The sequence below is a fragment of the Gastrolobium bilobum genome, unplaced genomic scaffold (genome assembly GCF_033153095.1).
Source record: "Gastrolobium bilobum isolate Gb01-03AN ecotype WA unplaced genomic scaffold, APGP_CSIRO_Gbil_v1 utg8625, whole genome shotgun sequence".
NCBI classification, from domain to species: domain Eukaryota; kingdom Viridiplantae; phylum Streptophyta; class Magnoliopsida; order Fabales; family Fabaceae; genus Gastrolobium; species Gastrolobium bilobum.
Window position 1 is genome coordinate 23327 of NW_026898080.1, and position 13828 is coordinate 37154.

The 13828-nt window shown below is 35.0% G+C and overlaps 1 protein-coding gene across 1 annotated transcript; it reads left to right on the forward strand.

Moving 5' to 3' along the window:
- Window positions 1-4517: 4517 nt before the first annotated feature.
- Window positions 4518-6976, forward strand: LOC133312729 (uncharacterized). The gene is made up of 6 exons (XM_061513975.1): window positions 4518-4805; window positions 4906-5131; window positions 5227-5431; window positions 5506-5671; window positions 5913-6257; window positions 6368-6976. Exons 1-6 carry the CDS (start codon window positions 4518-4520, stop codon window positions 6974-6976), a joined length of 1839 nt encoding a protein of 612 aa, XP_061369959.1.
- The last annotated feature ends 6852 nt before the right edge of the window (window positions 6977-13828 follow it).

A 13828-nucleotide genomic window follows, 5' to 3' on the forward strand; every position in this document is an offset into this window, starting at 1 on the left:
ATTCTAAAATCAATTTATAATTTTTAGTTTTTAAAACCACATTTATAGAACAGGATTTAGATTGTGTTTTCAACTTTTTATTCCCAAAACAAATAGAGACACAGAAAACAGCCGATTCATTAAGTGTCTCTTTTCTCTTTAGAGCCTGTTTGGATCCTCTTATTTTTAAGCTAGAAGCTACTTATAAATTAAAGCTAAAAATAAGAGCTTAAAAAAAGAAGCTAAAAGCTGTTTGGTAATTACATAAAAAATTTAGATTAAAAATTACTTAAAAGAACATGTTTCAAGAAAATTATTTCTCTCTCTATTTTTATAACTCTTTATTTAAAAGAAAATCACACAATTCAAGAAAAACAGATAAGAGCTTAAAAAAAAGCTCCTCCTAGGAGCTTTTAGTTTTCAGTTTTTTTCTTCTTTATAAAAAAAGAGCTTTTCATAATAAGAGCTTTTTCCAAAACCTGTTTGGTCTAGCTTATGCTTATAAGTAGCTTCTAGCTAAAAAAAAAAGAGAATCCAAACATACACTTAGTATGTTTTGCTTTTAGTTTTTTTTTTCTTCCTTAAAATCTAAGTTTAATCAAATATAATTTTATAAAAATTTTAGAGTAAACACCATTTTTGGTCCCTGACAATATCTACGAAATCCTTTTTAACCCCTGACAATAAAAAAGGACCAAATTGGTCCCTAAAATTATAAAAAAAGGGTCACATTAGTCCTTATGTCAACTCTTCCATCACTAACGTAGCCCTTTTTACATACTGTTAGGGACCAATTTAATCCTTTTTTATTGTCAGGGACTAAAAAGAATTTCGTAGATATTGTCAGAGACCAAAAAGGGTGTTTACTCAAAATTTTATTATAAATTTTTTATAATAAAAAATTAAAAGCTTTTTACAGGATTTTTTTAATATATATATATCAGCCTTTTGTAATTCTCAATTTATATAATTTTATTCTTATTCAAAATTTATATTTATAAATTTCGTCCTTTATTGTAACATAATTTATCTCAATAATAAATTACTTTATATTTTCTCTTTCAAAACCATCCCAATAGCTTTCTATAATCACCAATAGTTTTTAATTTTATTTTTTCAACATATTTTAACTTTAATTTAAAAGTAATTTTTGAGTTAAAAAAATGTGTCAACTAGGCTCTAAAGACAATGTTGATAATTATATGAAAACATGAAAATAGAAAAATAAAAAGAAGAGTAAATATCTTTTTTAGTCCCTAACAAAAAAATACGGTCTCCACTTTAGTCCCTTACAAAAATAAATTAGTCAGTTAGTCTCTAACAAATTCAAAGTGGACCCATTTAGTTGAAATCGTGGTCCTTCACAAATTCAAAAAAGACTCATATTAGTCCTTCAAAAGGACTAAAATGAGTCCACCTTGAATTTGTTAGGGACTAACTGACTAATTTATTTTTGTAAGAAACTAAAGTAGGGACCATGTTTTTTGTTAGGATAAAAAAAAAAATATTTAAACTAAAAAAATACCATGTGTCATCCTCAAGGCTTTTTGACCTTAGTAGTGTCATTTTCATAAGGTTTCACCGGAATAATTTATTGGTCAAATATATACCTATATAATGCATAACAACGCGGTACTGTGAGAATCACTTTAGGACGTGACACTTTAGCAACCGCGTCCTTTCCATTTGTTCCTGACCATAGGAACGTGATACCCTGGCAATCACGACTGGAACGTGATACCCTAGCAAATCACGTCCTATTCCCAAGATGCGGTACACTCTCAGCCACTTGTCAGTGGGTCCCATCCCGAAAAGAATTCAACAAGAAGCGGTAGTGTATAAGCCGTGTTCCAGGTTACAAGTCAAGTCGGAGTCAAGCATATATATATATATTTCCCCTAAAATTTAGACATATTGATATATTCACGTTAAAAGAGTTCAAAAAATTCAATAAAAGCAACAAGTTATTTTCGTACAAAATGGTTTTTATAGTTGCTAGCAATTTATTCTTTACTGGTTAGAAGACTAACTCTTAAACTAGAGAATAATTAATTTAGAAATTTACTAACAATAAAATTATAATTTATTATAATTTTAAGATGTTGGATGAAGGTCTTTATAATAGTTTATATTATTCACTTACACACTCACTCATACGAAAGCCCTTATGGCTTGAAGTATGAATTTTGCATAGATTCTATTTTTTTTGTTTACCTTAATATAAATCATTAAAAAAACTCTCACTCATCACGTTAAAATTTTGGATTAAATTGTTTCTTTCACATATTGGAAATCGGAAAAGCAGACCAAACACGAAACAGGGATATAAGATTAGGTACTATTGGATTTATTGGATGTTATGTATTCTTTTACAATGAAGATATCAATATGCCTAAATTTTAGGTGAAACATATATATCTGCTTGGCTCCGATTTGACTTGTAACCTGGAACGCGGCTTATACACTACCGCTTCCTGTTGAATTCTTTTTAGGATGGGACCCACTGACTTGTGGCTGAGAATGTACCGCGTCTTGGGAATAGGACGTGATTGCCAGGGTATCACGTTCCAGTCGTGATTGCCAGGGTATCACGTTTATGTGGTCAGGAACAAATACAAAAGACGCGGTTGCTAAAGTGTCACGTCCTAAAGTGATTCTCACAGTACCGCGTTGTTATGCATTATATAGGTAATATGTTTGACCAAGAAATTATTCCGGTGAAACCTTATCAAAATGACACTACTAAGGTCAAAAAGCCCATCCTCAAACTATAAGGGGGCGTTTGGTACTCGGATAATTTTTGCATCCCTGGGAAAGCGCTATCTGGATTTTGGAATAGCCATGTTTGGCAACACAAAAAAGGTAAATATCTCTGGCAACAAGTTGTCCCGTTATTTGCATTTCATGTGTGATTTGTATTGAAAGAATGGAAACATGTTGTCCAACTCAAGAACGACTTTCGTGTTTGCCCGGGGAAGTGAAATGTGAACCGCAAATGCAAATACGAAAATAACCTTCACTTTTGTACGATCTGTGCACTGATGGTGAATCTGATTTGACTGGTTGGTGGTGGACTGAAAGCCGTGTGCAAAATTGGCGCGAAAGAGTCTTATATCTGCCATTTCTCCCTCCATTTCCAGAAAGCGCAAGTGAGGAGGAAGAAGCTGATTCCTTGCATGTGAGTGACGAAATCGGTATGACTCTTGCCTTCTATGACATTTGCATGTGCAATTTCCATATTGTCGAAGGTGGTTTTCCGTTTTCTGATTTGTTTAAGAAAATGTTATGAGGTTTCTGGGCTGATTTGTGCGAGGCAGCTGAGCATTGGATGGGTAGCTTCTTCTTTTATTTAGTCTTCTATCTAATTTGTTCTTTCATATCTGCAGTACGGGTGGTGGAACGTGTTGAAGGAAATCGTTTTTTTGTTCAACCACAATCGACTCTCAAGTGAGATAAGGAAGCATCAGGTAACCAAAGTCACTTCCTTTTTTGCTGAGGTCAGTCATAATCTGTTTTGGACTTGATTTGTAGATAATTGGGTTGTGAGGGAAAACTATTTTTTTTTGGATCTTTTCTTTTTTGTATACTCGTGTTCATGTGTAGCTTATGTGTTGTGGTCATGTTAGACCCAGCACAACTTCGAGTCATATGGGATCAGTGATGCTATATTGTGCTTGTTTGTAATTAATATTAATTTACCCAAAAAATGTGTAGATATTTGATGTGGTCCGATCCTGCATGCATGTTACAGGGAAAAATATATATGTCAGTTTGACTATGATTTAGGTTTGCCTTAGGTGTGAAAGCATTTGTTGCATTCCTCTAACCTGCCCATGGTTGCAATGAGTCCAGTAATGTGTGTTGTTTTAAATGAAGCTGTCTTGGTGGAGCATTTGAGGTATGTTGTATGCAGTCATCCATATGGATTGCTCATTACATGTAATTGCAAATAATTTTTTAGCATTAAGCAGTAGCATGTGAGTTGTGTTGTATACTGTTATGTTATGGATTTAACATAACATGTAATTGCAAAATAATTTTTGACTAAATGTGAATATAGAAATTGAGAAGGGATAGGATAACTGAATTTATAAAAATTGTGGCAGCATGCATTTACAAAGTAGTACATGAGTTGAACATGTGTTAACATATAACTACCTCATTGTTTGCACTGTATCAGATTACAATCCTTGTCCTATATTTGAGCAATATGACTGATTGTGTTGTGATACTTTGAATCCCGTTCATCATCGTTGGATTAATGTTAATTACTCTTGGCTGTGTTGTGTTAGATTGAGGAGATGAACACAGCAATGGCGTTGAGTATCGTTATTATTATCATTTGTCATTTGCAAAATTTGAATCACCGAACTATGTTATTAGTGAGAATTTATGGTGTAATATTAGCTCATATTGAAAGAAGGAAAAGGAAAATGAGGAGATTGAAGTGGGATTTTTGCAGTAGGGTGCCTACGAGGGAAATGAATCTGCATAGAATAGTATATATTACTGACACCGCTTGTATTGAGAATACAAGGATGGATAGGAGAAGCTTTCATACTTTGTGTCATTTGTTGAAAACTATTGGGATGCTTCAACCGACGAGGCACATGGGGGTAGAAGAGCAGGTTGCAGTCTTCCTTCACATTTTGGCTCATGATGTGAAGAATCGAGTTATTAAAAGACAGTTTATGAGATCAGGTGAGACAATAAGTAGACAATTCAACAAGGTGTTGCAGTCTGTTTTAAGGTGTCACACCGTACTCCTTAAACGGCCTGATCCCATCCTACAAAACCCAACTGATGATAGATGGAAGTGGTTCAAGGTACTTGTAAATTTTACTCCATGTTTTCCGCGTAATTTACAAAGGTCATTCTCTCTTTTATATTGACTTGTTTTATTTGTTTGTTTTTTGGGGTTGATAGAATTGCCTTGGAGCTCTGGACGGGACACACATCAAGGTTAATCCCTTACAAGCTGATAAGGCAAGATACCGCACTAGGAAGGGTGAAATTGCGACAAACGTGTTGGGCGTCTGCTCGCAGGATTGCCAATTTATTTATGTGTTGCCTGGATGGGAGGGATCAGCTGCGGATTCAAAGGTGCTCAGAGACGCTATCTCTCGTGGAAATGGGTTAAGGGTCCCGAAAGGTAACTACGGACCATCACACACATTCTTGGCAGAGAGACATCATTTATACTACAATCCCACAGTGTTCCTCACACCTTTTCTTCTGTTGTCGTAGGTTTCTATTATTTGGCCGATGCCGGTTATATGAATGGGGAAGGATTCCTAACACCTTATAGAGGGCAAAGATACCATCTGAGTGAGTGGAGACATGGGGCACAGCCAACGACACCGCAAGAATTTTTTAACATGAAACACTCCCAGGCTAGGAATGTGATTGAAAGATGCTTTGGGTTGTTGAAGGGTCGTTGGGCCATTGTCAGGTCAAAGTCTTTTATCCGGTGAAAACGCAGTGCCGTATAATCACTGCTTGCTGCCTGCTTCATAATCATATTAGAAATGAGATGCCTATTGACCCTTTAGAGGATAATACTGTGGACATGGCTGAAGCTGCAGACAACTTTGAAGGACAGGACATGATAACTCATGTTGAGTCATCAAATGCTTGGACAAGGTGGAGGGATGATTTGGCCCAACAGATGTTTGATACATGGAAGAATGGTGTTTGATTTGGTTTAGGACTTTGTGTGATTTTTAATGTTGTTGTGTTTTGGTTACATCGACTTAGTTTCATTTCAACACATTTGTGTGATTGTACCGAACTCTTTCTTTTTCTATGTGAGGCTATGTAATAGATACTATATATGTCAGTTTGCTACTGTTCATTAATGTAATCTGTTTTTAACTGATTGTCTATTGATTATAGTATACAAACAACAATTTTTTTCTTAACCCCTTATGCAGATGGCTGAAAAGGATTCCCAATCCAGCAAGCGGATTAATCACACCTGGACATCAGAAGAGGACAGGGTGCTTGTTGATTGTCTTGTTGATTCTGGTTTAGCATGGAAGGGTGAGAATGGTTTCAGGCCCGGATTTCCTAATCACTTAGAGAAGTTGATGCATGCTAAAATTCCTGGATGTACACTTAAGGGCACTCCACACATTACGTCTAGAATCAAGCTCCTAAAGAAGCACTACAATGCCATTGCCGAGATGATGGGGCCGAATGGGGGAAGTGGTTTCGGGTGGAATGATAGGGACAAAATGATTGACGTGGAGAAGCAAATTTACATGGACTGGATTAAGGTACAACTCATTATTGTGAACACAAAAATTATCATATTGTATTGCATTTTCTTTGTTATAATTTACTGTTCTAATTTTTCATGTTACACTGAATTGTATTATCCTTGCAGACTCACCCTAATGCCAAGGGTCTCTACAAAAAACCATTTCCATACTACAACGCATTGGGACCGATTTTTGGAGAGGACATGGCAAATGGAGAGCATGCCGAGGATCCAGAGGATGCAGTCCACAATATGGACAATGAAGCAATTGGTATGGCTGAAAGTGGGACTGCCGTGGAAGTAATTTATGATCTATTTGAAGACAACACAATCTCACCGAATTGGGAACCTCCACTCCCTGACACTGCAACTGAAGAACCCACACAAACTTCTCCTGTGTCAATTTCTGTTGCAAAAAAGGGTAAGAAGAGAGGAAGGAATGAGGAAGCTTTGGCTAGTGAGGTATCTGTTGCAATAAAGGATCTTGGTAATGATTATAAAACAACAAATGACAAAATTGATAGGTTGATTACATGCTTTGAACACCAAGGTGAGGGTTCAAGCAAAAAAACTTCTGTTGTCCAAGAATTGAAGAAATTTGAAATCTTGACAGTTGAACAGAGGGTTAACCTTGCCATGATAATGCATAAGGATCCCACTATATTGGAAATTTTTTTGGAAGGAGGTGATGAAGAAAAACAGTTTGTGGTGGCATCCTTATTGAGTAAGGGGTGAGACTGTCAGTACTTCACTTTTTTGATAACCCCTGGTTATATGGGTAGTGTTCACTAGTTTTGATGTCATATAGTATCTATGTCTGTGTCATGAGACATCTAGGCTGCTGTCATATGTTTTATAAGTCAGCTACAGTATAACCATTTTGAAGACTGATGTTTAGAAGACAGATGCTTTCATGAAATGGGTTTTTTGAGATTAACCTTGCAATGTTAACGAAACAGCTGTATGATTCAATGGTGTTTATATATGGTTTAGCAGGTATGAGATTTTTTATTAACTGGTGGGGCATGTGTGATGTCTATTTGACAGTCATTTATAAATGTTGATAACAATTTCATGGTTTGTGATTTGTGTAAAGCAGAAAGGGTGTTAACTATGCTGGCAGCTCAAGCTTACGTACCTAGGGAGGTGCTGCAAGATTCAAGTTTGTGAAGGATAAGCAAAGGTTCATCATGTGAAAGATTGCTGAGGACATGATGATTTGGTTTTATATTGTATACATTGTTTTGTACAGATGTATATGTCCTACAGTACTTATTTCACTGAGGCATTTAGGCAGGGTACATGGTTTCTGGAATTGGGTTATTTTGTCCCATTTCATGTATAGCAACTAAAGCTTCTGTAAATCAGGTTGTCAGGTTATATATATGAAGTAAGAACAATGTTATTTATGTGATATATTTTATTCTGTTGAGTGTGATGATTTCAATTGCTTTCTATTCTATGTCATATCTATTTGGTGAGTTATAATTAACACTGATGTTTCTTGGTTTTGGTATCGGTCCATGAGGTGAACCAGATTTAAATGCAGAGGCATAAAACCCTAAACCAAATACACACACACTGTCACACACTGTCACGAAGAAAGAAAGCATTCAGCATTGTCTCTATTATATTTTTGACATAATTTTTTATTTTATTTGTGTTCCATTTACATTTGTTCTTTAAATTATTCTTTCATTTTGTCAAATCAAAACAGTACCATTTTCAACTCAAAACAGATGACTGTAACATGGACAAGTGGATATGGGATAAGTAATGCTGAACCTTTTGTTCAATGGGGTCCAAAAGAAGAGGATCATCTATATTCACCTGCTGGCACACTAACTTTCAGTTTTCCATTATAACCAACTACTGGTGCTAACGAGATCATACACAGATTGAATTATTGTATAACAACTGATGATAATTACAATTTAGGAAACTATATGAGGGCAATATCATAACAAGTTACATCCCAAAAGTAGGAGCATAAAAATCTTTTACAGAAGTGCACAACATCAGTACGTGATGTAAGCCTAAAACTCAGCAAAATCACCAATGCCATATATTTGTTGTTCGAAAAAAAAGTGGTGACTGATTACAGCATAAAAAACCACAAAATTAAAAATAGCCTGTTGCACAATAAGGACCTATTTATTCCTCACTGAATCAAATTGCTCCAGTCTTGGAATTCCAGCTGATTTGCCAAAGCTGAATATCTCTTCCCAACCCAAATATCAGAAAGTTGGTTACACCAGAAAGACAGAGATGGTACCATCTCCACATCCCAATTTCTTCAACAACCTGAAATGCCTCATTTCCAACATTCCATCAGGAGCTCGGATCGCTTCAATTGCTTCCCATCTGATATCATTTGCCTTATGGGGTTTATACATAGCTATGCTCAAACTACTGGTGTTGCTCTCATCACTAACATCACTTCCGGTACAATCTGTTACAGATGGTGGTCTTCCCCCACTCATTAAAATCACAGGAATTTCTAACTTCTCCACTTTCACATGACTTATCAACAGTAGCACACTTATATTGACTTCAGTATTATTGAAACTTTCTTTGGCTTCTGACTAGACAGTGGCTGAATAGAAACTATTCTGAGGACTTGGACAAAAAGTAATCCTTCGAATCATGAAATGGTTGCTTGCTGCACAATTTTGTTGGCAATACTCCATGCTCCAGGTAAGCACAATTTTGTTGCTTGCTGGTTGAAGTTCATTCTGAACCTCAGGTAAGGACTCAACTCCATTGACAGGTGATTCCATGAAGGATATCTGAACACGCTTAAAAATCAAACTCAACACAGTTAATTATCAATATGTACTCATTCAAAAAGGCTCCTAATCACAAAATTCCCTACACTATAAAAATATCTACAATATTTTAATTTTAGCAAACACAATAAACAGGAAACCATTTAGTCAGCCCCAAATGGAAGACTCCAAATTCAGACACCTTAATAAAAGACAAACATATCAAGGATTCCAGAAAAACCTCAAGCAAATTCACAAGGTTTTCAGAGAGCACAGGGCTCACTGAATTGTATTTTTTTTCAAATTTCCCAAAAAGAGCATGTTCCTTTTTCTGGTCACTACTAAACAAACAAGACCATAACTTGACGAAGTAAGGAGCCTCATCATTCAGAACCCTCGAAGAATAACCAAAGCCACCTACAGTTTTTGATGCCATACGCATAAAACTAAAACACCCCAAACGAATGACAACCTCCAGTCTTCGATCCTTCCATTAATAACAATACCAAGTATGTTACATCGCAAAGACATACATAATACATCATAAACAAACACAAAATCCATGCAACCGTCCTCACTAAGTACATGGCTTCTACATAAGTACAACTTGGTGCATTAAGCAAAAAACATAGCATAGCTTATATTTACAACTCAACAAGCATTTTTGTTGGCATACACTACAATACCAATCACCATTACAGAAACCATATGCAAAAGCATAGAAAATTTCAACAAATAGTCCTTCTGTTTGCAGTTACGACATGTCGGTTGATCGACCCACTCAAAAAAATTACAGGTCCCTCGACGTGTGTTGAAATTAGGACATCCGAAGAACTGCCTTCCTGGGTTCCTTGCTGTCCAGCTCTTGCGAACCACAGTCGTCAGTCCATAATTGCACATCTTCAAGTTCGATGAGGATACACATGAGGATTGCCCAGAAAATACACTATGACAGCCATCTCCACCCATTCAGACTTTCAAACGATTTCTGCATGTGACACAAAGTGAACCACAACACTATAACCAAGGTAGATTGGCTTATTGTTACTACAAAATCTCACAACACACGGTCAAATATACATTCAGACTCACTGTAATGTACATTCAAATTTTGGTACATAATTGCAAGTAGACAAACAAATTGCAGCACAACAATGCTTCATAACCAAATAAGGCTTAAACAGTACAAAAATAAACCACAATCTCACAATTTCACGCAAAATTTAGGGGAAAGCAAGGGAGAAAAGGTGGACTGACATAGAAATGCAAACAAGTTAAGACTCAATCGTACCCCGTATGTAGTTATAATGCACAACTACATACGGGTATCACTACTCATAAAAAAAATTTACATACCCAGTCTACCTTTTCATACCGTAACGTGAACCGAAAACGTTCAAGGATTATAATCACCTATGGAATATATTAAAACACGATAAATACCAACTTGTAAAGTATGGATCTTTACGGATATATGGGATTGCGGAGTAGTTCACAATGTTTGCTGCAAAACAGTAAAAAGAAAGGGTTTACTGTAGTTGCCGTTCGTCAGCAACCACCATGCACTGCGTATACCTCACAGTGTGGACGACCAAGGGACACGAGTGGCCTGCGCGTTTGGCAAAGTGTGATAGATCTCCGGCGAGCCCAGTTCAACAAAGAAGAAGGCAGACCACAGCAAATGTTTGCAAAGAACGAAGAAAATGTGGACCGAGTAGGACAACAGTGACTACCAAATCTGAAACGGTCAAAATGTGTTGTCTCAGATATTATGATTTCAAACTAACAAAGGTAAAGGGTAATTTTGACATTTTCTTTAACATTCTCATCAATATTTAACAATTAACCAAACATAGCATTTATAAAATTAACTACATTTTCCTGGCAAAATTTGTCCCAACCAAACACCTTTTCGTAATTTACCAGACAAAATATCCTTCCCACTATATTTCAGTAATACTTATTTCCTGGATAAAAAAAAATTTATCCCGTACCAAACGCCCCCTAATAGCCTTTTGATGCACGATTTGTCTTCTTCGTTTTTTGTCTTGGATGTGATTACGAACATAAAGTCGGTTGTTGCAGTATTGAATGAGAATGAATAACCTTGGTCTCGTTGTGTACTTGCATATTCACTCTCATGATTCATGATAATACATGATTTGTTAAAATATAAACCCAAATGGCTTGTTATTATTTATATGAATTTTTACTCGAAACCCCCCCTTTACCCCTTCTTTTGTTTGGTTTAACTATTCTGTTTTTTTTCCTGTTTTCCAATAAACATTTTTGTTTTACTAGAAAGTGTTTGGTAGAATTTTTTTTAATCAGGTAAACACAATTAATAAAAAAATGGTGAAAAAGTAAATTTATTGGTAAAGTTAAAAAAAAGTTATTTGATAGAATGAAATATCATCAAAAAAATTAATTAAGTTTTTAAAATAAATTTTTTCTTTCCCTGTCCAGGTCTCGTCCCCCGAAAGTCTCTCACGCTCCCTCACACGCATGTCAAAGTTTCATGTGTTATCTTTCGTTTGCCTGCATGTGGCCACTCTTTTTTGGCCGGCGATCAGTTGAGTTTTTCTCCCTTCTTTGAGACAGTTCTAGATCTGATCCTGTTTTGGTATTTCAACATCACTTTTTTGGTGACGTATGGAAATTTCACTCCTTTCGGTTAGTTTTATGATTGATGTCTTTGATTTTTACCACCTACGATGTGGTCATCTACCACAATGTCTTGGTTGCAATTTTTCACACAAATTACGTTGTCTCGGTAATCAATTTTTCTAACATATTTTTTTTGAGTCTTCTACCAAATGTTGTCAGCTTCAATTCCCTATCTAATTTGTCTAGGTATTTAGAACACAGAAAAAGTATTTATTCTTTTAAATGACACAACTTGTGTTATTTTACTCTCAAAAAGAGGTGAGACTCTCACTCTTTTTTGTCCACTCTCTCCTTCCATGATTTATCTTTTTCTCTCACTCAAAACGACATAATTTTATATTTTTTAAAATAATACACACTTTTTTTCCTTAGGACAAAGATTCATACCAAACAACCTCTAAAGATGTCTTAAGACATGTATAGAACTCCATGCTGAGATAACTCTTCAAACTTCCCTAGCATTGGAGTCAGCAAGAAGTTCCCATGCGAACCCCCCTTTTACCCCTTCAAGACAGGTCCTCCTCTTCCTTCTTGTGCATGCAAAGTGACCATTAAAATTCCCTTACTTAAATGGGAATTAGTAATCTGACAATTATGGAGAGGTATGCGTTAAAAGAAATATAAAATAAAATTATTAAGAATCTTATCTCAATAATTTAAATTTCTAAATTAAATTGATATATGGTATTAGAACTTTTGTGACGGCACTACTTTTTGGTAGGAGTTAAGTGAGCACATATGCTTCACAGTTTGGTCAGTTTAGGGCAATTTCACAAGTTAAAGAATTACTTAAAAAGACTACTTGTATGTAAGGCTATAACAGCATATAGAAGAATCACATGTAATTTGTGTGATTTCTAATTTTTAATAATGGATTATTATATTGAACGAGCAAAAGAAAGATGACATGAACTATAACTCATTTGGTCAGAGCAATTTCATATGTTCTTCGGTTACTCTTTTGCCAAGCTATCATCTCCAAAATATGGAGGCTTTAATTTTAAAGGTAGGAAAAGGCTCTAAACTAATCTACAACAGATTAAACACAAATGAATTATACTATTGTTAACTAAAATCTTAATTAAATGAGCTATTTAAATACTGATTCGGCCTGAGCCTGACATATATTTGATAGTGCAGTGGGGGGTTGGTTAATTTAATGAATTTCTAAGGGGGAATTTGGTATGGAACGATGAAAAAGTGGGGTGGAAAATATTTATTTACCATGTTTGGTACGAGTATTGTGAACAAAATGCCAACAAAATTTTTTCCCCAATATTTTCCTTTTCAACTACACAAAGGCAAAATATTCTCTCACTTAATCTTTGGTATTTTTTTTTGCTATGGTCTTGGATTTTGAATGTAATATATTGAATTAAAAATATCCTTGTAATATATGAATCATGTGTAAAGAGATTGTCCATGGTTTTTGATATTTTGGTAATTTCAATTCACATTCCTATCAATATTTTACCATCAACCGCATCAGTAAAATAACTCAACTTTTCCGGTAAAATTTTGGTCAACCAAACACTTTTTCATAACTTACCCGAAATAAAAAATTTCCTACCAAATTCCCAACAATCCTTTTTTTCTCGGTAAAAAAAATTATCTCTCATACCAAACACTGCCTAAAGATCTCCTGCAAGTGAAGTTGAAAATTTACAATCAAACAATTTTTTATTTTTTTTTCTTTCAAAACATATTTTCAGAACAAATTTATCAAACAAATTTTTTATTTTTTATTTTTACCTTTTAAAACTATTTTCAAAACAATGTAATCAAATGGATTTTTTTTTTTCATTTTTTATTCTACAAAATAGGTTTTATAAGTTACTTTACAAAACAATTTTAAGAAAAAAAAAAATCTACGACACATAAAAATAGCCCCAAATAACTTAGATATGTGCTATCCACAGCACAACCATTGGTGGCCAACTGCCAATATTCAAGGGGAAATTATTCCGCATTTTCAGTTCCTAGTTATGAGTTGAGGTATGTAGGCGTGGAAAAACTCAGTCAATCCGTCACGTTGGATCGTGACCCACATAAAATAAGGCGAATTCGGTTGACAAAAATGTATGATATAAAAGAGTTGTAAAATTAATAAGTACATGAATTATATATTATGAAATAATAATAAGTGCCCATT